Source organism: Oncorhynchus clarkii, chromosome 13, assembly GCF_045791955.1.
Source record: "Oncorhynchus clarkii lewisi isolate Uvic-CL-2024 chromosome 13, UVic_Ocla_1.0, whole genome shotgun sequence".
NCBI classification, from domain to species: domain Eukaryota; kingdom Metazoa; phylum Chordata; class Actinopteri; order Salmoniformes; family Salmonidae; genus Oncorhynchus; species Oncorhynchus clarkii.
Window position 1 is genome coordinate 14,147,001 of NC_092159.1, and position 26,663 is coordinate 14,173,663.

At 43.2% G+C, this 26,663-nt stretch overlaps 1 protein-coding gene across 2 annotated transcripts in view; it reads left to right on the plus strand.

Moving 5' to 3' along the window:
• Window positions 1–26,663, plus strand: part of LOC139424442 (RNA binding motif protein 20) — a 73,116-nt gene that overhangs the window by 27,209 nt on the left and 19,244 nt on the right. The window contains exons 1-6 of one of the 2 annotated variants that reach the window (XM_071176262.1): window positions 9,544–9,719; window positions 16,817–17,054; window positions 17,314–18,240; window positions 22,613–22,674; window positions 23,819–23,931; window positions 24,815–24,906. In XM_071176262.1, the coding sequence (XP_071032363.1) occupies window positions 17,332–18,240; window positions 22,613–22,674; window positions 23,819–23,931; window positions 24,815–24,906 (1,176 nt within the window). In that variant the 5' untranslated portion in view covers window positions 9,544–9,719; window positions 16,817–17,054; window positions 17,314–17,331. Of the gene's footprint in view, window positions 1–9,543; window positions 9,720–16,816; window positions 17,055–17,313; window positions 18,241–22,612; window positions 22,675–23,818; window positions 23,932–24,814; window positions 24,907–26,663 lie in introns of those variants that run through there. The other variant, XM_071176261.1, reaches the window with a different exon arrangement.

The window sequence follows — 26,663 nt, forward strand, 5'->3', positions numbered from 1 at the left end:
GACTCCAGCTAAAGAGTCTCCTGCTTATTAACTCTTAGCTAATCATTGGGCCCAAAGGGAGAGGAGTCCAGGGAAGGGACTGGGGGAGGTAGCTGATGGAGACCCGATCATAGCTGATGGAGACCTGATGATAGCTGCTATTAAGTAATTGGACCCTAGATGTGAATGTATTCTCGCTCTGCAAGACAGAGATGCCAACTTGACAAGTTTGATTGTGTGTGTGTGAGGAGAGAGAGAGAGAGGTGGCCGTAATGTTTTGTCCCCTCCTGCGGCTTCCAGGCTAGCCAGCCCCCTCATTCCAGGTTGTTAACTGAAGATAGTAAACCCACATTGCTTTAGTTTGAGATGTTCAACTACATCCGAGGTGGTTCAGTTCTTTATTCTTTACTATCCAGACCAGCATACCTGCAGAGGTGATCTGTAGGTTACAGAATGGGAGCTGAAATAGATATCAAGCTCTTGGCCTGTCTTGTTGCCCTCTCATCACCTAAGGCTTTAAGTCATACATAGACTGTAGGCCTGGCCTGCACACACCTGGGAAATACTTCTGGTTATATCTTGGCAACTTTGGAATCTTTTCCGATAACAATGTCTTGGCAACCTTTGGTGAAAAACATCAGTGACAGTTTTTTTTTTATCTTACACAGGATCCCCTCTGGCATGAGGATCAAGTACCTGTGAAATATATCTGATCATTTCTGACAGTATATTGTCTTACATGGAACGTGACAATTCCTCACTCATCATCCCTTCAAAACAGCAGCCAAGATCCATTCTGGTAGCACCATCAATAAGCATAGCACCAGCTACCACAGTGACAGGAGAGCAGGAGAGTAGGAGAGAGAGAGAGAGAGAGAGAGAGAGATAGTGAAGCACCAGCTACCACAGTGACATGAGAGTAGGAGGGAGAGGGGGGAGAGAGAGAGGAGGGAGAGAGGAGGGAGAGAGGTCGAAGCACCAGCTACCACAGTGACAGGAGAGTAGGAGGGAGAGGGGGGGGGGGGAGGAGGGAGAGGGCGAAGCACCAGCTACCACAGTGACAGCGGCATGCCCTCCTGTCGATATAGCTGGGCCCGTTCTGATTTGGGATCCAGTTTTGCCTTTTGAATCACAATTAATACGATTATATGGAGAAGGGGGGAACTGTTCCTAGATCAGCACTACTCTGAGACTTGACCGTGTTTGCCATTTTTGCAAATACTATTTAAACCCAGGTCTTGATATCCAGCGCTAGATGGTGATTATGTCAGGGCAAATACAACTCTGTTCTGTCCACTGGCTTTCACTGAGCTGGCTTTCTCTCCTGTTGAAGATCCATTGCAGCTGTTAGCGAGATCGTTTCCTTCTTCTCATTGTTTACGTTCATTTGTGCTAATGGCTATTTGGCTATTTATGTGGCCTGAAAATGATCCCAATGGCTTCTGGGAAGGAGACATATGGGACCACATGGCTTGGCTGTCAGAATCACGTGTGTGTGTGTGTGTGTGTGTGTGTTATGCAAGGTTTTCCCTAAACTGTTTCCTCTGTCTTAACTAGAAAGCTTAATCGATCTCCATTTCCCCTGTACATTTCCCCTGTATTTCTCCTGTACTGTACATATTTCAATAGCTTTAGCTTTCACACATTAGACACCCCATCAATCCACTCTTACTGGTGAGAGAGAAAGAGTACCTGAGAAGACCACTGTGACTGACCCAAAGCTTTGACTATGTACAGACTCAGTGAGCATAGTCTTGCTATTGAGAAAGGCCGCCGTAGGCAGACCTGGCTCTCAAGAGAAGACAGGTTATGTGCTCACTGCCCATAACCTCCTGCCAAATGTATGACCATATTAGAGACACATATTGCCCTCAGATTACACAGACCCACAAAGAATTCGAAAATGAACCCAATGTGTGCCATCACAGCAGCAATATTTGTGACCTGTTGCCACAAGAAAGGGGCAACCAGTGATGAACAAACACCGTAGTAAATACAACCTATATTTATGTTGACTTATTTTCCCTTTTGTTCTTTAACTATTTGCACATAATATGACATTTGAAATGTCTTTATTCTTTTAGAACTTGTGTAAGTGTAATGTGTACTGTCAATTTGCATTGTTGATTTCACTTTGGTTTATTATCTTCACTTGTTTTGGAAATGTGAACGTGTTACCCATGCCAATAAAGCCCTTATATTGAAATTGAGTAGACTTGTTTACCTTACAGCAAGGCAGGGGTAGTTTGGTCTGTCTGTTTGGCCAACTCCTGTGGTCATAGTGTGTTGGCAAGACAACACAAAGAAATCTGGTACCAGGCTACCTCACAGCAGAAGGAATCCAATACAGTTGGAGTCAAATCCATCTTAGAAATATGAGTCATGAATTGAACCCCTCCTGTGGAGAACGGCCGTGTCTAATCCATCTGACAGAGATGGAAGGAGAGAGCTTATCTTACAACGTAACTTAACTCAAGTAGGCTCAACACTCCCTGTCAGGGTGGATACGAATGAGATGTGGAAAAAATTGTCCCACAGGGTCGAGTGAGAGATCTAAAGATGTTTAGGCTATGCCTCATGTTCTCTCTCTCTGTATCCCATTATCTCTCTCTCTCTCTCCTTACCCCACTCTCTTGCTACTTTCCTGTTTTACACTCTCTCTTTTTTACCTCTCTCTTTTCTTCACTCTCTCAATACTCACATTTTTCCTCTCTCTCTCTCTCTCTCTCTCTCTCGTTACCCCACTCTCTTCCCCGTCTGTCCCTTGCCTCAAACTGAATTCTTCCACTGATCTATGTTCCTTCAGTCTGAGACTCCCATCGTTGAAGTCATTTGTGGTGATGTCAAAATGAGGGGTGTTGTACAAAACAAAGACAATGACACATTTTCAAACGCCTCTGTCCCCACGTGTGTTCTGACTCTGCTCTGGCCCAACCCATTGGTTTCTGGGACCAATCAGACTGTCTGGAATGGATTTCCATTCTATAAATCGTCTGGGAGGTATTCAGATCCAGACTCATTGCGGAGAAAAAACTAACATCAGTGGGCGTGGCGTTTGGCCGGAGCAAAGAGTCTGTGTAGACAGGCAAGCCTTTTCCCTCTCTCTCTCTCTCTCTCTCTCTCTCTCTGTCTCTGTCTGTCTCTGTCTCTCTCTCTCTCTCTCTCTCTCTCTCTCTCTCTCTCTCTCTCTAGACAGGCAAGCCTTTTCCCTCTCTCTCTCTCTCTCTCTCTCTCTCTCTGTCTCTGTCTGTCTCTCTCTCTCTCTCTCTCTCTCTCTCTCTCTCTCTCTCTCTCTCTCTCTCTCTCTAGACAGGCAAGCCTTTTCCCTCTCTCTCTCTCTCTCTCTCTCTCTCTCTCTCTCTCTCTCTCTCTCTGTCTCTGTCTCTCTCTGTCTCTCTCTCTCTCTCTCTCTAGACAGGCAAGCCTTTCCCTCTCTCTCTCTCTCTCTCTCTAGACAGGCAAGCCTTTCCCTCTCTCTCTCTATCTCTCTCTCTCTCTCTCTCTAGACAGGCAAGCCTTTCCCTCTCTCTCTCTCTCTCTCTCTCTCTCTAGACAGGCAAGCCTTTCCCTCTCTCTCTCTCTCTCTCTCTAGACAGGCAAGCCTTTTCCCTCTCTCTCTTTACTTCATCCTCTCCATACTCTACTTTTTCTTCCCCCTCTCCTTTCTCTCTCTTCCTCTGCTCTGAACTGATATACACGGACTACCATGGCAAAGGGATCCTACTCATCTGTGCACAGGGCACTATCGCTTTCAAGGAGGGCATCTCGTCTTTAGCAATGAGAGTACAGAGAGGTTTGCAGGCAGGCAGGCCAGGGAGAGAGGCTGGAGAGGCCATACCTCGCACCTCCTGTTGTGAGTGGCCATAGTTTTTCATGTGTGGACAGCAGGGGTGGTAGGGGTCAGGGTTGGGAGGGAGGGGGGGTGAGCAGGTGGAGGGGAAACTGCGTTCCGATTGGCTGATGAGGCACACGTTGCCAGGGTGTGACAGGGTGTGATTGGCAGTCGCTGGCTGATGGCGCTGACAGATGGTTAAATGCTACGCTTGCTTTGGATAGAGGGACGAGGGAGGGAGAGGGAGAAGGAGAGTGAGGGAAAGAGAGGGAGAAAGAGGGATGAGGGAGAGAAGGAGAGAGAGGGACAGAGGGGGAGATGTGAATACGTCACCCTGTACTCCAAAAAAAGCTCCTGTGTTGCTGTCTGCAGAGAGGGAAGACTCCTGAGTGGCACGGAGCTGCACTTCATTCTTCAAATTGTCCAAAATGTCAGTGGAACATTGGATTTCACTGTTGTTTTGACTGTGGAATTTCATCAGAAAAAAAAGATGGCTTTTTAATCTGTCACAGGAACAGCTCAGCCAATGAAAATGGAGAATTGATTCTCCACAAGGGTACACTAGTAAAGCTATAAATATATTTTACAACAGAACAGGAAAATTGCTTGTCAGACAGCTGTTCTAGCAATTCTCCCTTTATGTTATAGCCAAAACAATTAACTGTCTGCCAAAGATTCTCCTGGTGTAGATCTGAAAGCATTGGAGAGGTATGAGCAAATACCTAAATCGGAACTGTCCTGTCAGAAGCCAAGTTGGATCTGCAATAATACTGCTTATACCTGTCCAATTCTTTCTGATCTACACAATGCTTTCTGATCTAGTGCTAAATCCAGGAGGAAGGGGTTAGGTTTTGTTTTTGGGCAGGGCTGTAGTGTCGTCGACTTGATGGTGGAGCGAAGAATTGACCTATTGACCTGGAAGTGATCCCTAAGGCCACCCACTATAAGTCTGTTAGTTAGTTTTAGACATTCTCTGTCTCTCCCATCTACAGTTCCTAGGGGGCTCCTGTGTCAGTCTGCAGAAGGTCCAACCACCTTAGACACACACATGCAGAGCTCAATGCTCACCTCACAATGCAAAGCGCAGAGGAGCATTCGATACAGTGGATAAGTACTGACGAACCGTTTGAAAAACATTAGCTGTATTATGAGCTAGCTTCGTGCTCAGAAACACCAGCTGAAGAAATAACGCTCTACTCAGAGACATTATCTAGCAACTGAAAAACATTAGCCGTAGGAATGTGTTGTATTCATGCATTACAGTTGTAAGTGTTGGTCCATTGAGAATCAATCAATTAGGTGTTTTTCTGTTTTGGTTGATATTTTGTCTGATTGAAATCAGACTATTTTTCTCTTAAATTGACGTTAAAGTGAGCTTGCTACTTACTACTGTATGGTTACAATGATTGATAGTTATAATGAAGGCAATGATGGGTATAGATTAAGGTAAATCCATTGTTTATAACCTTAACCTCCTGTTTAAAGAAATGTTTTACTTAATTATTGCAACAGGTGTCAGTGTATTTCCATAGTACTCTAGGGAACAATTCATCACTTCCACTGGTAGTCAGTGTCAAACACTCATTTAGGTTATTCCACTGTGTGTTTTAGCAGGAAGGCACACACACACACACACACACACACACACACACACACACACACACACACACACACACACACACACACACACACACACACACACACACACACACACACACACACACACACACACACACACACACACACACACACGTATGATCATTTTAGCAGGAATGCTCTTAGTGGTGAAACACAGTTATGGTCCAGCTGTCTTCGACCAGAAGATTCCATTTGACCTGTGTGTTTCTCTGTGACCCTGATATCCTATGTTACACCTTCCTAATAGCTGGTGGCTGAAATTAGAGCTATGGTGCGCGTGTGTGTGAGTGTGAGTGTGAGTGTGAGTGTGAGAGTGAGAGAGAGAGAGAGAGAGAGAGAGAGAGAGAGAGAGAGAGAGAGAGAGAGGATTTGTGTTTGCTACCATGTGACTCAACATGTATTTGACAGAGGACAGAGGGGATGTGATGCTTGTAGTGTGTGTTACCCTAAAGTAACTGTTTTTATATTACTTAATAAAACCCCACATTTAACCTGTAACATACCTTTCCACCTTTTAAAAACGTCAGGTGGAATGTGCCAATCGCTGCCATTATACTTAGACCACACACACACACACACACACACACACTACCACAGCTACCACCCATCAGCCTCATGGAGCTCCAGTCCTCAGGATCCTGCCCGTGTGTCTATGGCCAGGATTCCTCACCCGTTCCTGGGCAGCTATAAATCAGAGGCTCCCTCAGCTGTGCCATATACCATGTATTTGATCCCCTGGAGCTGCAAACTCAGGCTCAATCTAGCTGACCCAGACCCCCCGGACTCGTCCATACATACTTTGACCCCCCCCCCCACCCTAACAAACATGTAGACCACATGATGAGTAATCTAGCTGACCCATCCATCCATAACTCACCCTCCCTCACCTCAGTGATCATGACAACCACGTGATGAGTAAGCAGTCGAGGGTTATGTGATGGATCTGTTGAAACCGTTCATTAGGGTTGTGGAATGTGATTGACTGGTTGTTCCGTATTGGGAAAAGTCAAGGGGCACGGTTAGGGTTGATGGGCTTGACAACCTGATCTGTGTCTTCTTCGTGAGATTGGGGGTTTGGGTGGGTGCGTCACAGGAGGTTGTCAGCACCTTAATTGGGGAGGACAGGCTCGTGGTAATGGCTGGAGCGGAATAGGTGGATTGGTATGAAATACATGGTTTCCATTCGCTAATTTCCAGACATTATTATAAGCCGTCCTCCCCTCAGCAGCCTCCACTGGTGTGCGTTCGGGTGAGACAAAGACAGCGTAGCGGCGTACACCCGTGTCAGAGAGATGGTCATCATCCTAAATGCGTTATTCTTTATTATATGAATCATCAACAGGCAGGTGATTTTATTTACATGTTAGTCATTTAGCAGACATTCTTATCCAGAGCGACTTACAGTAGTGACTGGATACATTTTCATCTTGGTCCCCTGTGGGAATCAAACCCACAACCCTGACATTGCAAGCACCCTGCTCTACTAACTGAGCCACTAGGGACCATTTTATCCCGTACTCTTTGCTTTTTCTTGCATTCTAATGCTCCGTTCAGTTGACCTTTATTTAGGAACAGTGGGGTAACTGCAGACTACCTGCCATTTATGGCTGCAGTTTTTAATAATATAATAATAATATAATAACTATCCAAAGCAACTTAAAGTCATGCATGTATACATTACGTATGGGTGGCCCCACCCGGAAACAAACCCATTACCCCTGTGTTGCAACACAGAGACATGATAGACAGACACGACAGAGACATGATAGACCCTGTTCCTGGAGAGCTACCTTCCTGTAGGTTTTCGATCCAGCCCTAATATAGCACACCTGATTCTAATTATTAGCTGGTTGATAAACTGAATCAGGTTAGTTACAACTGGGGTTGTAGTGAAAACCTGCAGGAGGGTAACTTCCTGAGAAAAGGCTTGGAGACCCCAGGTTTATAGATTCATCAGAAAGAGAATGGTGCCCTCATATGGTTAAATCCTATCTCCACAGGGACTCCTGGAGCCACAGAGCAAAGCATTTAGTGCCATCTAGTGGGATTAAATTAGACCAGGTGATGGTATGGTGGGGTTGCTTTGATTAAGGGGCTTAATTGATAATCTGTCAATTTCATTTATTTTAAAGTTAACAGGTTTGTAGGTCATATGCATTAATTCTGCTTGTCACTTTTTTATGTTAATGATGATTATTGTGATATTAATGTTGTACTTTTTAGGCAAACGTTCGTCCTCTGCAGGCACATTTCTTGGTAACTCAATATAAAAGTTTTATATTGCGCAATCAAATGGATGCTCCCTGAATGATATTTACCGTCAGCGAAGTGAGGAGTTTACCTGTAGGTCACAGGCGTCACCTTGTAGTCTGCTGTCCTGAGAGAAACTCGGTGGAAAGAACCGTGTTGCACGGTGCACTGAATTTAGGGCCTAACATTTTGGCCCAGTCATGTCCTGTTCCGGACTTTTAAAATAAATTGGAGATAGGCTCACTAAAAGCAGTTTGTTCTCTCTCTCCCCCGGATGGGCCGCCCCGAGCTAAACTGCAACAGATGGAGGGGATGTAAATATGTTGCATTGGCACCTCACAGGGAATAGGATGCCTGGGAGTTGAGGTAAAATGCTTATCTCTATGAGAGCTGGAAACCAATGCGCAAAAGTGTCGAGATGTCACCTAATGAACTATCCGCATGTAAATAAAGTAGGCCTACAGTTGATTGATTCGAGGTTTGGCCCAATCATAATTTGTATTAATGCATAATAAGGATATATTAACAGGATATTAGACCTAGTCGTCCGAAGTGGGTAGTGTTTCAAATATCGATCGAATTTGATTTAGATCTTTATGTTGAGTTTTGAGAATTACAGTGTTGACAAACATGAGGTAGAATGATGCTGTCTGGTGACTAAAAAGGCAGAAAACAAATTGTACATTTTTTCTTCAAATAGATGAAAAAGTTGGAGAAAAGTTAATTGATTTAAATAGCCTATATTGTCCGCATTTGCTAACGTTGTTAAGTCTGTGTCGTAGGCTTCTTATTCATTATGTGTAGTCTTCTTCTTTGTTATAACAGCATAGGCTGTGCATTTTACACAACAGACTATATCAAACATTATCCAAACATGCTATGAAACTTTACAACTTCATTCAAGTTAATGTTGGCCTATTCATTTACTTTCATTAATTTTCTTGTGGACATTTATCTGATTCTGAATAGCCTAGGAAAATTGATTAAACAAAATATCTTCATGAAACACATTTGAAGATGCCATAGTATTCCTTCGATGTCAAATTCAAATACACAACCTATACGATGTTGTGAACATTATTTTTTGGGTGGAAAAATAGATAGATGAAGTAGGCCTCTGTAGTTGCTACAAAATCATTACTACATTGTCAGTAAACATACAGTTTTAACACCTAATAATTCATAAAGCCGGTCGAAATATTTTGTTAATGAAATGGGTTCTTTGTCAAAAATAATAATAACAACAATAGCTGGAAGAATAGAAAGAAACTATTTATTCAAGCAAATTATGAGCATACCTGCAGCTGTTTTTAATGTGTGTGCTAAGAAAACGTTGTGGGAAAGAAATCTCTCATTACGGTCATTGGCGTGTGTTGATATATCCATTTAGGATAGGCTTTGTGTTGTTAAACCTGTTGCTAAATGTTTCCTATTATAAATGTACCTTAGGGTAAAATATTAATATAATTCTCAATATAATTGTCAGTGTGCGAGTGCGTGTGTGTGTGTGTGCGCGCGCCTACCAAGGCGAATAGATGTGGATGAAATGTTATTTAAGCCGTGTTACGGGCAGTATGAGAAAGCCGAGTTGAACATATCACCTAATAATTATTTTGATATATGTTATAAAGGTAATGCACCTTTAAAAATACTATCTTTAACCGACCCGATATTCCAGCTTCTATCTAAAATATCTGTTGTGATTTAGACGTTTTTGTTTTATGTATTTAGATGTCTTATCATTCACATTATATTACCTTGCAACAGCCAAGTAATTTAAATATCATTTATTTTAAACCTATAAAATATACATATTTTCTAAATACTGTATTTTTTTGTCATATAGGAAAGGGTTGGGTGGTGGAGTTGGTGTACAGTTAGTCACAGTGCTAGTAGAGAGAGGGGCAGTAAGCAAGTCTCATGTCTCCTCAGCCACTAGACGTAGGTCATAACGTAACTACAGTAGCTGCTAGTGGGGTGTAACATAGAGAGGACTCCTGCAGTGCAACCGCTGCTCCAGGTTGGTGTGTCTTTTCTGTTCCTCCGGGGGTGTTTCTGAGACTGGAGATGGCTCTGTTGAGTAAGGAGTATAGGAGTATAGGAGTATAGGGTCAAGGCTGTGTTGTACAGATTGATAGCTCTCTGTAGGCTCGCTGTGTTGTACAGATTGATAGCTCTCTGTAGGCTCGCTGTGTTGTACAGATTGATAGCTCTCTGTAGGCTCGCTGTGTTGTACAGATTGATAGTTCTCTGTAGGCTCGTTGTGTTGTACAGATTGATAGCTCTCTGTAGGCTCGCTGTGTTGTACAGATTGATAGCTCTCTGTAGGCTCGCTGTGTTGTACAGATTGATATTTCTCTGTAGGCTCGTTGTGTTGTACAGATTGATAGCTCTCTGTAGGCTCGCTGTGTTGTACAGATTGATAGCTCTCTGTAGGCTCGCTGTGTTGTACAGATTGATAGCTCTCTGTAGGCTCGCTGTGTTGTACAGATTGATAGTTCTCTGTAGGCTTGTTGTGTTGTACATATTGATAGCTCTCTGTAGGCTCGCTGTGTTGTACAGATTGATAGCTCTCTGTAGGCTCGCTGTGTTGTACAGATTGACAGCTCTCTGTAGGCTCGCTGTGTTGTACAGATTGATAGCTCTCTGTGTTGTGCAGGGGTGTGTAGTGGTGGGTTGTAGCGCCCAGCCACCTATAGAGCCATTGGCGTCAGCTAATGAGGATCTTAAAACATCAAATCCAAAAATCAAATTGATATCTCTCTGTAGGCTTGCTGTGTTTGGGCAGTGGTTCTACATCTGCCTTGCTTGGTCTTTGGGGTTTTAGGCTGGGTTTCTGTATAAGCTTTTTGACACATCTGCTGTTGTAAAAAGGGCTTTATAAATACATTTGATTTGAATTGGTTGGGGAAAGCATGGGCCGTCTTGTTCCACACACTTTTCACTTTTGAACTGTGCTCCCTAAATTGCTTCACTCACTCGGCACCTTAGGGTCCAGTTAAGTCGTATATTTCCTCTCATAAAGCTAGCGGGACCTGGCCTATTTGGTGTGTAGAACTTTATGCTGAAGGGTTCTCTTTGATGTCTTCAGAAGTCTTCTAGGTTCTAAGTGTTGTGTGGAAGGAACAATGGATCTCTTGAATAGGACTGGTTGAGTAACCCTGCTTATGTCCAAACAATATGGACTTATATCTGAATATTGGACTTGGTTTACTATGTCTGATGACTTACTGGTAGACACTGGGAGTTTAGGGATTTGTTGGAAAGTGGGAGTGCTTTTGAGTTTGTTTCAGATAGATTTCGACTTTATTTTGCTAGTTTGACTTTGGTCCACAAATAATGTGTTCAAATCATTTAGTTCAGATTTATTTATCAAATGATGTCATTGGTGTCCTTTTTAATTATTCAATGAATCAACATGAAGCTTTATCCCTGGCATTTTTTATTGCACTAATAATATAAGATCATTATTTTATTTGTTTGGACATACGATTAATTCATATCATATCTCCTTCTCCCTAAGTCTGTTCAATTGACTATTTCAGTTCTTACATATGCATTCAAGTTCAAGTGCGTGTTAATATTTTCAGCAGGAACACTTGGCTTAAAGACAAAATCTTTCAGCGTGAGACTAAAATGTAGTGTCAATAATATATTGAGCTAATTAATATATACTGTTTCTATTCATTTAAAAGATGTATGTGCTATATCCATACTATGTTCCTAGAAAAGCAATCCCCAACATGCAGGCTACGTATAGTACGTCCGTGTAATGCGCCATACATGCGCACACTCCGTACATATAGCCATACACATATACTGTATTTACTAGCAATGTACCATATATGCACGTAGTGTAAGTTACAGAGTCCATTATGGAGACATGCTACACGGCGAAGCTACTCTGTCCTCATTTGTTAAAGGAGTCAACACTCATTGGGCTTTGAGACAGTCACATAACAGAAAAGGGTGGTAATGGTTAGTACAGTCATCTATCAGGCTGCAGAGGAGAGGGGGACTGTGTGTTTGAATGTTGGTGAGAAGTCTGATCATGACAAATTGGTTATACACACAGAGGAGAGGGAACCAGCTGCTCCAAATAGTGTCTTGTGTTGCATGAGAGGAAAGAGGGAACAAGGGAGAGAGAGAAGGAAAGTCGGGAGCCTAGATAGAGGGACTTACTTTTGCTGGATTGTGTTTGTTTTTATTCATTTAGAATGATTCATTAAGAATTTGTTTGAATTTGTGAGTAGCATTTTTGTGTACAGTATCTTTTACACAACAATATGCAATTTTGCTAGTAACACATTTGCTTGAAGCGTTGTTTGGACAAATAATTAGTGTTTCATAATAAATAAATACATTAAAATAATTAGTGCTTCATAATAAATAAATACATTAAAATAATTGTTGTTTCATAATACATAAAATGTTCCTTGTGTAAATGTAAGTTATTGAATGAAGTAGAACCCAACAGTATGTGTGGGAAACAATAATAATCAACCAATTTGAATGCCCTTGCTCCTAGCATGTTTTTGCCCAAAACATATAATATTATAATTATACTTATAACACACACTGTGTAGAAAACATTAAGAACACATTCCTAATATTGAGTTGCACCCCATTCATTTTGCGCTCAGACCAGCCTCAATTTGTCCAAGCATGGAGTCTACAAGGTGTCAAAAGCGTTCCACAGGGAACATGGAAAAAGCAGGTGTTCCTAATGTTTTGAAACACACAGTGTATACAGTAAGTATAAGTTAAATACATATAACTTAAGTATATGTTAACAAATGTGGACATATACTTAAATAAAATACATAATTAAAAAATATACTTTTATATAAACTTTATAAAATGTATAATATTTGTGTCCTCGCAGCAGCACAAATACAAATATGTCTATTTTTAATTTATTTAAATTACTGCACATTTTCTATGAATAAAATTGTAAACGGAAAAATAGCTAATAAATTATTATTAGCTTAATTGTTTTCTGTTAGTAAAAGTTAGACTGCAATATGGTCTCTCAGCATGTTGAGAGAAACAACCCAATTCAAATGAATAACAAAATAGTGACTATATTGTTGTTTTTGAACGCATACACTTTATGGCAATTTGACATCCTTAACACTATTAGTATGCTGTTTCTTTAAATGACTGCTTATATGAACTACATTTCCAACGTTTAACATATTATCACGTTACCATATACGTACAGATGTAGGATATTAATTTGATCACTCTTTTGTTGATGAGAATTTTCATGCACCTAGGGAAATGCAGATGAGCTTCATGAATTCACTGAAAACCTGCACTAACACATGGTTGGATACACTAACAGTATTGCAGTTTTGATGTAGCCTAATTTTGGCCAGCTAACCAACGATCTAGCAACATTATGGACTAAATGTGCAAATTATTTTGCTGCAGGATTATTTTGCTGTGACAATACTGGTTAAATTAAGATCCAACACCTGTATGCAGCATAACAATGCCAGGGAGCTCTCCGCCCTTCCCTGCTTATAAAAACTACTACTAATTAATGATGAAGCATGCGACCATACCCACAGCACAACACCGTCCCGTCCACATTGTTACACCATTAAAAACAGGAGCATGAAATAGTTTCACACGAGAACATGACAAATACCACAGTTAAAACTAGTCTGATTTGATTGAATGTATAGGATTGAATATTGCTAATATTGTTATGGTTGACTAATAATTTGTATTTGGGATGTACTTCTGTATTATATTTATTCACAATGTTGTCTCTGATATAGTGATTTATGAGATCTTAATTCTATAATAGCTCACCCCCTACATCGTTATTGTGTTTCTAAAAACCGAACACCTTCAACTATGCACTCAAGGTTGAGTTTGTTGAACCGTGGCGACATAAGCTAAGGCAGCAATGACGTCACCCTGTGTGTGCGAGAGTCTTTTTCTGGCGTATCTGAGACTGGGCCCAGCATTTATGACATGGTAAGAGATTCCCAGCAGACAGCAGACACACAATAGGACCTCAGACAAGCATTTGGGCCTAATAGTCCAGTCAGTTACAAGGTCATTAGCAAAACAACAGGGGACTCAGGGTTTTTTAAAAGCAACAGTTTATTCCTCTGTAATAAAAAAAACATGTTTAACTCAATTATAATGCAATTACATAGGTACTATTTAATACAACGTTGTTGCTTTAGTTAATACACAGGTATAAGAGCAACTTACCATATGTAGAGTCATCTTCAGCTGAGGATCGCTCCAGAGAAATTCAGTGTGACATTCATATTGTCATCAGTCAGTGTAATATACACTGTATCCATCTCTGATTGGTGTAAAGGCCCCCAATCCTTTAGAGCACATCTAATGATCTATTATCAGATCACGCTCCAATAACCCTAACACCTGGTTTGAATGTATTAACGATTGTATGACAGGCAGACACACACACACATTCTTCAGGGGGCATCTAATGATGGCTTATCATATCACGCTCCAATATCCCACCACCTGATTTGAATGAATAAATTACGGTCCGGGACGACTTGAAATCTGAGTCTTAAATGGCACCCTATTCCCTATGGGTAGGCCGTAATTGTAAATAAGAATTTGTTCTTAACTGACTTGCCTAGTTAAATAAAGGTTAAATAAAATAAACCTACTAGAAGAAGAAAGCTACTTTTAAGAGGGCCCATTGTAAAAAGTAGTAGTATATAGAAAATAAAGTGCAATTTGAGATGCATCCATGGATCTATACCTCTACTACTAAATCTGTTTCGTATTACAAGATCTGGACAGGTCTGAAGTGGCCTGGCCAGCAGCACTCAGCGTGCCAGACCTCGGTTAAATAGTGCTTTCTGTCTTTAAAATATTTTAGCCGTTTGATTGAGCTTGGCCCTGAATGCCAGGTGGGCAGGGTTGGAACTTTTGGGACTATTCCATTGGTCCCAAACTATTTGAAAGAACCAAATACTATTTGGACCCAGGTCTGCTCTACTCAGAGCCAGATGCCTCAGTAAGAGCCGAGGCCATATTTGTCTATTAAGGGCTGTGTGTCAGAACAGATGAGAGACTAGTATTTTTAGCAGCGAGTCATCGGCTGCGGCAGTGTTTATATGATCCATCAGCGTGCTTGTACTGATAAGAGTGTGTACAACATGCAGCACAGGGGGCTGACCGCCCTGTCAAGTGTCCAAGAGATCTAGTTCAACACTTACTTATGTAGCTTTTAAATAAAGTACATATTGGTATTAGTGCTCAAAGCATCTTGTGGAAAGACAACAATATCCTGCAAAGTATTTTAAGTTATTCAATCTTTTTTGCTTCATTGCTTCCTTTATAAACCTGTATTTATAAATCACCTCTCATATTGTCCTGTGCTCTAGCACAAGTCACCCTGCTTATCCACCTATACCGTGACAATCACAGTCTTTATCCGTTTAATGGCTGACATGACATAAACAGCTTCATCTGATCTGGGCAGCTAGGCCCATAGTCTGGTCTGTTCTGACTGAGACAGAGGGTATCATTGTGACATTACTGGCACTTCAATCTCAGCTAACAGAAGGACAACGAGGGGCAACCGGGGCAGTTGTTGTTTGTGTGGTTTAACAGCGTGCAGGCCGTAAAGCAGGACTTTTAAAGATGGCTACGTATACTACTACAGAGCTAGCGTGTGGTGGTGTTGCCAGGATGAAAAGGCAGACAGGCAATTAAAAGGGCAGCTGCTGTGGGGTCCTAAAGTCTTAGCCTCAGTACAAGCTAGTATGTCATTTAACACGAAGCTCTGGTGCCACGGTGCAAACAAAGTATGATGATGTTATACAGTAGCATGTACCATGTAAGACCAAAATCATAGTGATATGATATACACAGTAATACTGTATGAGGATGTCAATATGAGGTCATCTTGTGACCGTTAAGTCAAAGCGGTTAATTGTCCAAGTTTGAATTAAGTCACAGGGGGACATGTGTACTATCAGAAGTGTGTAAGACAGTATGCTAATATCAAGATGTCTCTAAAAAAATGTAAGTTGCAGGTGCACTATAACTGTGTATGATGTTAGACTATTTTGTGAAATAAAGAGTAGCCTAATACTATGGAATAAATATGATTTGAATAATCTATGGAAGAGTGATGGCATATGATCGTTCAAATGTGATCGGTTGTGAAAATGGTGAAATCTCAATTACAAAATCCACCCCGTGGTCTATAATATAACTGATGTCTAATTTAGCGACAGCACTGACGTGATGACTTTATGGTGTGGAAACGTACCTCTTCGTAAGACCATATGACAACTCTACAAGCCAGTAGCACCACAAACCAAGAGGTGCTAATCCTCAGAAAGATTCAGTTGCTTCTCCATGTTCCGAACAAAACCACAACGATCTAAATATCTACATTAATCTCTTCTCAATATTTCACAATTTGAACCCAGCAGACGCTAACCCTGTGAAGAAGCTGTGTTGTTACGTTTCACAAACAAAATGTCCCTTATGTGGCGCTATAGACCTTCATGTATGTGAGAAAACAACATGGCTGCTGTGTCCATCAATGTCTAAAACAACTTTCTCTTGGGACCTTGCCCACCCCTAATCCAATTGGTCTCTCGCCTTCTAGTTCTAGAGTGTTGGATCAGGGCTGATGGTTGGTCGGGTTGGGCTGTGTCAAGTCATGGGGTTCTATATATGATTTGATTGATAGTGCAAGATACTAAATTTAGCCAGCATGTGAGCACATTCATCAGAACACGAAAGGACAGGGCCCAGTCAAAAGCGTTTGCATCCGGGAAGGGTCTGGGGTTGTGTGGTGGGTATGTGGGTATGTGGATAAGTGTTCATGTCTACAGCTGGTTGCAAAACTTTGTTGTCTCGTTTAACCATGCTTGGTGCGAAACAAGCTGCTATTGCTACCGGTTCCTCTATAATGCAATGATCTATGACCCTGATACGAATTGTAGTTCTTCCACAGAAGCTAAATGTTAAGGCTACATAATATATTTATTTATTCGTTTTAAACAGTGGGACCCAAATCTCTGATTAAAAGCTGTGTTTTATAGCTACGGTTGTTTACATTTTCTCATCCATCTTTTCCCTGTTTGTTTATAGCACCAGCCTGTCCGACGGCAATGATAACAAGCCCCAGCCAGTGGGTGGTGGCCAGGGCCAGCTGAGTGGTGGGGGTGGGACCCACCAGAACCACCAGAACACACAGCTCCTCTTGACACCCGCCAGTATCCAGCTAGCCCAGCTACAGGCCCAGCTCACCTTCCACCGCCTTAAACTGGCCCAGAGTGCTGTGGGGGGCAACGCAAACTCTGCAAACGCAGCCAGCATCCTCAATCAGGTCTGTTACAGAATTTATTGGTTTGCCTGTATTTTTTGGGGTACTTTGGAATGCAAGCTTTTATTTTCTCAATTGTACTTTTCTTTCCTCAATCAGGTCTGTAACAGGGTTGGTTGGTTTTCTTATATTTACTTATCTGGGAATTTTATTCTGAAATGCAAACTCTTATTTTAACACACTTTTCAAGTGTTTCAAGTGTTCACACTTTTTGTCTGTTTTCGAGACTAATGTTTTTTAATCTATCTTCTCCCTCAATCAGGTCCTTGCCAATGTGGCCATGTCCCAGCCCCTCTTCAACCAGCTCCGCGCCTCGGCCATGGTCAGTAATCCCCAAGCAGTTGGTGGTGGTTTCCACTCCAGTGCCCTAGCCTTCCAACTGCCTCCACCACCGCCGCCACCGCCGCCACCGCCGCCACCCCCCAACTCTGCCCTGGGGACTTTGGTAGGGGCCAGATTCAACCAGAATCATGGTAATCTGAGGCTGAACCATTACGGAGGTGGGGGTGTTTCTGGGAACCAACAGCAGCAGCAACAGGCCAACCAGCATGGTGGATCAGACTACGGTAAGAAAGCTGGCTCAACATACCCTTCAGATATGGATAGGCGTCTCCAGTATGGCTTCACAGGGGGGACGTCGGTGGCGTTGAGTGAAGCCGGAGAGGGACAAGGACAGTACGTGCCAATCATGACTCAGGCAAAGAGTACAAACCAAGGCTTTCAGATTGACTTCTATGGTCAGAGTCAACAACAACAGGCTGGGTTCGGTGTTGGGAATCAAAACGATCAGAACAAGAACCCTTTTAATGAGCAGCAGTGGAAAAGCCCAGCTAACATGAGCCACGCGGGAAAAGGGTTGGACATGGTTTCCAATACTGCCACAGTATGGATGGGGACTGGGCAGCCAGTCCGTGCCAGAGAGGATCTGTACAATCCAGAGGAGCCAACCTCTGACCCCAAGTTAAATTCCGGCGGTGGGGGAGTTACTTCCTCGTTCGGAGCAGGCATGGGTGGCACCAAGGGGTTTGTGGGATACCACAAGCAGTCCCTGCAGGGGGAAGAGGAGACCCTGTCAACAGGTGGTTCCGTACAACTCCAACCTCACCAGCTGAATGACTTCCACACCGTGACGCCATCCCACCTGCCCCACCAGTGCACCATCTGTGAGAAGAAGGTCTATAACCTCAAGGTGGGTGGAGCTCACTGGACGGGGATTATATAATTTCCTGTGGACAGTATGTCACTTCCTGTGGAGAAATATGTAACTTCCTGTAAAGTCTAGACTAGAGAAATACTTAATTACATTGAACAAGCTTGGTGACACTCCTATTAGAATGTATTTCTCTTTGAAACTGAGATGCAGGCATAGACGATGTGGGATAACATATGGTTTTATTCTAGTGAACATATATCATCAATGCGTTTCAATTTTCATGTACTGTAGTGTGTTAACCAAAGAGATCCTATCAACTTACTAGAGGGGCTGTGACATAAACCCTCAAAGTTCCAGAATGGGGTGAAAATTGCAGCCATATTGGTCAGGGAGAAATCCAAACCAGTCTGATTGGAATGAATGGCAGCAGAGGCATAATCCTGATTTTAATTATGCAGGAAAATAAAAGTAAGGCGTGTGATATATCGGAAATTGTGTAATAGAATTATTGTCAACCTAAAATATTGTCATATAATTATATATACAGTTTATACAGGTTTTATACCAATTTTCTGTATAAATAGCCTCTAAAATGATCAGGAATCAAGGTAAGACACAGCCGCAGACTGTTGAGGTAACAATGTTTATTGTCGCAACAGTGGCAGACAAAGACAAGTCAAGGCAGGCAGGGGTCGAAGATCCAGGGTAAGGCCAAGGTACAGGATGGCAGGCGGACTCAGTATCAGGGACAGGCAGAGTTCAGTAATCCAGAGGTGGAGCAACAGTACAGGACGGCAGGCAGGCTCAGGGTTTGGGACAGTCAGAGAGGTCACGTGGGCGGGTACAGGGTCAGGACAAGCAGAGATCAAAAACCAGGAGGACGAGGAAAAAGAGGTTGGGAAACGATAGGAGCTTACAGGAAAACGCTGGTTAGCTTGAACGAACAAGACGAACTGGCAACAAACAGACAGAGAACACAGATATAAATACACAGGACATAATTGGGAAGAGGGGCGACATCTGGAGGTGGGTGGAGACAAGCACGAGGACAGGTGAAACAGATCAGGGCGTGACAGTACCACCCCACTTCTAGGGGCGTTCCACCTGGGCGTATACCTGGTTGACCGGGGTGCCGGCGGTGAAAGTTGGTGATGAGGGCCGGGTCCAAGATGTCTTTAGCGGGAACCCAGCACCTCTCCTCCGAGCCATAACCCTCCCAGTCAACCAGGTACTGGAAACCCCTGCCCCAGGGTCAAACCCTCAGGAGGCCTCTCACCATGTACGCTGGCTGGCCATCGATGACACAGGGGAGGGATGGGCCTAGAAACAGAAGACAAGGGGCAGTCAGACATGGTTTTGACTCTAGACACTGAAAATGTAGAAAAAATACGGAGGGTACAGGGCACCAGAGGACAAACAGCAGAGGGGCTAGTGATCTTGGAGCGGGGGAGACAGGTCTCGGCTTCCGGGGGTGTAGCCGCTGCCCTAAAGCGACGTGCCAGTGCCTCAGACTTGACTTCCTTGGATACCGGTCGATGCTGCAGAAGCGCAGTGGCCCGGGCCTTACTGAACCCCTTCCGGAGGTCCTGGTACTCTGTGGAGCTTGCGGAGAAGTCCGGGGATATTTCCAAGCCCCCAGGAAGATGCAGGCAGAGCTGACTTCAGACAACGAGTGTGGCAGGACAGGCTCCAGCCCACAATGGCACCAGTAGCCTGGTCAATGGAGGGATTGTGTCGCTGGAGCCAATAGAATCCCAATACCACGGGAACTGCAGAGACTCAACCAGCAGGAATTGGATAGCCTCGCTGTGGTTCCCGACACTCGTAGGCTGACGGGGTGGTCTGGTGGGTGACCCAACCTATAGAGCGCCCGTTCAGCACTCTAACACCCATGGGAATGGAGAGGGGTTGAGTGAGGATGCCCAGCTCGGACGCCAGGGTATTGTCCATGAGACTCAAATCGGCCCCCGAGTCGATGAGCACCTGGAGAGACATGGACTGATCGCCCCACAGCAGGGTGGCATAGAGAGGGAGGCGAGTAACGGGAGAAGAACAATTATCTCTCAGACCCACCAGAGTACTCACTCCAACGAATGACTTAGCTCTCTTGAGGGGACAAGTAGACACAAAATTACTAGCAGCACCGCAATACAGACAACTCTGGGTCGCAAGTCTGCATACGCGGTCGGCTGGAGGCAGCCTAGTCCTGTCGAGCTGCGTCGGCTTGGGAAGAGGTGAATCGGCAGTCTCCGGGGGCTGTTGGAGAGACTCGGGTAAGCACGGATCCTTTCGGGGACTTCCAGAGTTTATCAGCTGCAAGGTGGGATCCCTGAGTGAGCGATTGGGACTGCAATCGAAACTCTTCTGCCTCGAGATCCGTTGGTAGTTCTCCGGCTGCCAGCTCATCCTTTATTTCCTCCAACAATACATGCAGGAATGTGTCGAACAGCGCTTCCAGGTTCCAGGTACCCTCGGCTGCTCGCATGCGGAACTCCACCGCATAGTCTGCCACACTGAGGGCGTCCTGCCGAAGCTGGAGTAACTTCTGGGCAGCCTTTCTCCCGGACATCGGAGCAACGAACACCTTTTTCACCTCCACCACAAATACCTCCAGACTGAGGCAGATGGCAGATTATTGCTCCCACACCGCTGTGGCCCAGACGAGTGCCCTCCCGAACATCAGCGTAATTATATACGCTCTTCGAGGGGAACGAAGAAGGCTGCAGCTCGAAAACGAGGGAGCACTGGGAGAGAAAGGCCCGGCAGGTTCCGGAATCTCCATCATAGCGCTCTGGTGGAGGTAAGCGGGGTTCCCGGAAAACCGGGGTGACGGTGCTGCTACCAGCCGGGTTACAGAGGGTCTGGGAGGTTACCATCATGATTGGCTGCCTAGTAGGCAACCCACGGACTTGCTCCCGCAAAATATCCAATGGTTGGTCGTGACATTCGGCTGTAACCTGGAACCCTTCCACCATACCGCAAAGCAACTCCTCGTGCCCACCAATGGCGGCTCCTTGGGAGGAGATGGCATGGCGGAACTGGTCCAGGTCTGCTGGGTCAGTCATGGCCAGTTCGTACTATCACGGATCAAGGTAAGACCCAGGCGCAAACTGTCGAGATAACAATGTTTATTGCCGCAACAGTGGCAGGCAAAGACAGGTCAAGGCAGGCAGGGGTAAACAGGGTAAGGCCAAGGTACAGGATGGCAGGCGGACTCAGGGTCAGGGACAGGCAGAGAGGTCAGGCAGGCGGGTACAGGGTCAGGACGAGCGGAGATCAAAAACCAGGAGGACAAGGAAAGAGAGGCTGGGAAACGATAGGAGCTGACAGGAAAACGCTGGTTAGCTTGAACGAACAAGACGAACTGGCAACAAACAGACAGAGAACAAAGATATAAATACACAGGACATAATTGGGAAGTGGGGCGACACCTGGAGGGGGTGGAGACAGGCACGAGGACAGGTGAAACAGATCAGGGCGTGACAAAAATATATGTAAACAGACCATTAATGTCTCTATTTTAGTTTTCTTTGAATGATGTGAGTGCTATTATATGATATAATCAGTACTTGTTGCATTTACAACTTGTCTAAGTCCTATCATCAACTGATTTCAGCCAGTGTATGGCTGTGGGTTGACTGCATTGCTTGAATGGAATGTTGGCATATTGGCAGTTCATTTGAATAATTATTGGAATCATTCCTCTAAAACTGTCTGGCTAGCTAGCTGACAAACACAGTGCAGATAAATTCTTCAAATTCATTATTTTACACAATATCTTTTCACAACACTGGCAAACCATGGTTTGCTTCCTGACCAAAATGGCTGACCTTTATCCCATCATAAGAAGGTTCATGTAGATTCTAGTACACTAATTCCTAATTCTAGGGTGTAAATATTGAACTCAATCCCTTTAGCATCTTGCTCTTTCTAATGTTAAGCTTCATAATAGATCCTTTGCTCAACAACTACTAGTTCATTAGTGTGTGTGAACTGAACTGTACATGGCCTGTTCCTTGAATGGGGGTGTGAGGAACAGTTTAGTTTTACTGTGGTGTGCAGGTTGTAACATCATTACCCAACAGAGCCAACTACAGTTAGCCTGGTCCCAGATCTGTTTGTGTGGTCTAGCCAACTCCTTTGGGACTCATATATCCCATTCGCATGACAAGTTGGCTATACAGCACAAACAGATCTGAGACCAGGCTAACTGTAGCTGCTCCAGAAGCAGTTGCTCTCGGCTCCAAGTCGTTGCCCCTTTAATTATAGTCCAGCTACCCATGATCAGGGCCAGACACAGAGGGGGGAATGTCGCTGTGCTCAAAGGGGGTGCACTGAGGTAGGGGATAGCGTTCAGCGAGTCAGGGTCTATCTATCTGACTGGGTTTGGTTGGATGTGTGTTTTCAGGACTGGGACCAGCACGTGAAAGGTAAACTACACCTGCAGAACCGCTTGCTGTACTCTGAAGGGTGAGTTATAGGGAGGTCAAATAGATTAGACAGCACGTTGATATGCTTCTGTGTGATCTAGAAACGGCTTTCTGCTTCCTGTCTAGGAATAGGGAGTGACTGACAACAAATGACTAATGTGTGACGTGCTCCACTCCTACCGTGGGTTGTGAAGTACAGTATTGAGGGTGCCTTTCAGATAGATACAGTATAGGCTAAAACTATTTCTTAAATGTGTTCTGTTTTGATCTTGACATTTTGTGTAATGTGTGCTCAACTGTGGGTTTGAGAAGTATTTTCAGTCAGATATAAGGAAAAAACTATTTACAATAGGGTACCATTCATATAGAGTTTAAAGGGTTTCTAACTACATGAATGGTTATTTAATCATTTGTAAATGCATTATAAATCATGAATAACATCATTAGAAACGCTTTAGAAGGTGTACCTTATTGCAAAGTATTATCAAAAACGTTTCCTAAATGCAGTACATTTTGTGTTGCGTAGCAGTTGAGCTGCATGTGCTTCACTGAAAGTTTGTTCTTAGGGTACTTTTCAGTCAGATATAGGCTACAAAATTGTAATAACTTTAATGATTAAGCCATTATACCTGTATATACATGCTTTATAAGTTACTTAATGTATTAGTTTGTGTCCTTATTTTGTACGTTTAATCGTCATACTCTTGTGACCATTAAGTCATGTCTTCACCTTATTCTGATCTCCTCCGTTATTCCCAAAGTAAATATTCCCGGACAGCCGAGGCATTAGATTTTTACACTTGTGTTCCATATACAGCCTTAATGGCTTTTGAATATGAGACTTGAGGTCCCCAGTCACAAGATATGGCAACAGCCAGGCATGGACAGTCGAGGGGAGGGTAGTCAGTCTGTCAGACATCTAAAACTAGTCTCTGGTAGCGTCCCTGCAGCAGGGGCATAATGCCCTAAACATTGGTGTAATTAATACCCATTAAATCATTGGGATATACTGTATATAGAGTGTGCAACATTCTTTATTTCATTTTCTTTCATTCGTTTACTTTTCTGTTAGTCAGCCAGATAGACTAGCCAGGGAGGACAGAGCACTGCAGGTAGTCAGATCACTCAATCAGTTAGTCAGGAAACTAAAACAAGCCTCTCGTGGCGTCCGCTTCTGTCTGCAGTGCTACAATCACAGCTGGAGCCGTCTACTACGGTCCCGCCGGGTCGTCTGAAGGATGCCTAAACAACGTCGGAGTGAATAACTCCATAGCTTACTCTTCCACCGCCAATCAAGGTAGGTTGGAGTGTGTGTCTGTGTCTCAAAGACTTTGGGTTGGAGGTTGAAGGTCAATGTTGTGGTGTTTTTAAGAGGGGAAATATGTGATATGTGGTAGATATGCGGTAGATGGGGGTGGAACTGCTGCTATTTTTAGACTGCAGGGTGCATGGCATGGGTCTCATTTTGGATTTTTCGATCTAGGGAGTAGGGAGCAGATCGGGCTAACTTGATCGTGCATGTGTTGATATCATCTCAATATGGTACTTATAAAACACGAATAAAACTTGTAAAATCGATGTAAATTACTATTACTAATTGTGCAACTTGTATTTTTACACTATTTGTCTGGGGTTTATAGTTTTTTTTCAGTAAAGATTACAGTATTTTGAGAGTACAACTTATTTTTGGGCTCCCGAGTGTTGCAGCGGTCTAAGGCACTGCATCGCAGTGCAAGAGGCGTCCCTACAGTCCCTGGTTCGATTCCAGGCTGTATCACATCCGTCCGTGATTGGGAGTCCCATAGGACGGCGCACAATTGGCCCAGCGTCGTCCGGGGTAGGCCGTCATTGTAAATTTGTTCTTAACTGGCTTGCCTAGTTAAATAAAGATTAAATAAAATAATAATAATAATAAAATAATAGAAATGTGGTATTTTCTTATCGGAGCCAATATAATTTTTTTTTAAGGTGAGCTTGTGAAGTAGACTGGTCCTTTAATTTTTCAAGAACAGCCATGATACAAACATAACAAGCAAAACTAGGATAGCATGACAACATTTTAACATAGGTCATTGTGATTTTCTGGTTTCTTCACAGTCAAGAATTAACACAACATAAACTTCCCTCGATCCCATGTGTTTCATGGTCCTGTCGTTCCTGTTTCCTCCACATTTATCCAGATGTATCATCCGGAGCTAACCTACCAGCTGGAGTAATGAGAACCTATCCCATGTCAGGGGCTGGATTTACCCAACTCCCACCTGGGTCAAAGGTCAGACAAATGTTTTGGCTTTCGCTTATCAAGATTAGGGGATATGTGCTCCTGCTGTGTGTGGATGTAAATTCGTGAAGGATAAATACGACAGATTGTACAGTTTGGGTTACTTAAACCTGTAAAAGGTCAGATAAACGTTTGACTTTCTCTTATCCAGATCCGTTAGAATGCTGCTGTGAAACAGAAACTGTAAATGCCCTACTGAATGAGATATAAGGACTGTAGTTTGGGGTAACGCTTTACAATAACTCTCATTAATAAGCATGATTAAACCATTTAAAAGGTCAATGTTTTGGATTTTGTAAATCAAGATTAGTGAATACATGCTTTTGTGAAATACATATAGTACATTTGGGCTGAATGACAGATTGATTTTATGGTAACACTTTATAATAACTTTATAATATAAAATATGACTTTAATTTAACTAGTCAACATGCATCAACTATTTATACGTAGTAAATACACTATCAATAAATTAGTAGTAATAGTGCATTTATAAACATGTATAAGCATTGCAAATTCTAAGCATTATATGCATTACAATCATGTATAAAACACTAAAAAGCATTTAGTATGGCTTATTAACTAAAGTTACGGAGTGGCTGCAGATCCATGTTTTCTGGCTAAAGGTCTGAAGCTTCTTCGCATGTGCGGGATTCTCTACTTTGCGCACAGCAGAGACGGAAGAGGAAGAGAGACATCCCACTCCCTCGTTTCTTCTGTTTCAATGGAAGTCAATGAACTAAGTAGACCAGACCCATGCTATCACAGCTTAAGTAGACAGGAACCGACAATTCCTTTTCAATGGTAAATGGCCTGAGTGAAGTATTTTAATTTAACCACCATCTTTGGCGCACAGTCTCTGCTCTTAAAGTTATTAATATAATTGAATTGAATGTGTCTATTCCGGCTTGCCTCTGTGCCTAGAGAGAGCATGGCAGAGGAAGGGCTCAACACGGGGGCCCAACATGGGGGCACATAGTAGGCTATGTATTTGTGCCGAGGTGTATTTTTCATGTTGTATGGCAGTTTCTCCAGTCAGTTCTACTTATTTGATGTATTTTTAAATACAGTATATTTTTTTATTTCAAGAACTAAAGAGCCATTTTGACTGAGATGTGCACTCTTGTTTTAGTTTGACCACTGGCTTCCCTCCACATCTCTCTGGTTTTGAGCGTACGCACTTCAACTGTGTTTCAGCTATTAGGATTTCTAAGCTGTGGTGGCGGATGGTGTTGTGTGTTGTGTCAGTGGATAATAACGGACCAGCGAAAGGCCTTGTTGACAGCTGTGGATCCAGAGAGAAGCTTTTGTCTTTGCTAGACAACTTAACTCCATTTAAACTGATATCTCCGGCAAACTACGTAATTAAATGCCTGGCTTGAAAACGCATGTGTGAAATGAACAGATTTAAGCTCTCTCTTTAGTGATAAAATGGGTCTAATGTACTTTATCACAACCATATGCGAGGACTCTACAGTGCAAAGCGGCAAAAGAAGACATTGGCTGTGGCGAGATAGATTTTCATCATCACGGTTAGTTTTTGTTGCTTTTTATACTATTTGTTGATGTTGTGTGTTGATTTGATTTCTAACTGATATATCCGACTACAAACTATGTAATTAAATGCCTGGCGTGTAAACACAGATTTCAGCTTTCTCTTTAGTGATGAAAGGGGTCTAACTGATTAAATCGCAACCGTATGCGAAGATGTAGTTACACAGCTACAAAACCCCCGTAGGCTTTGGCCA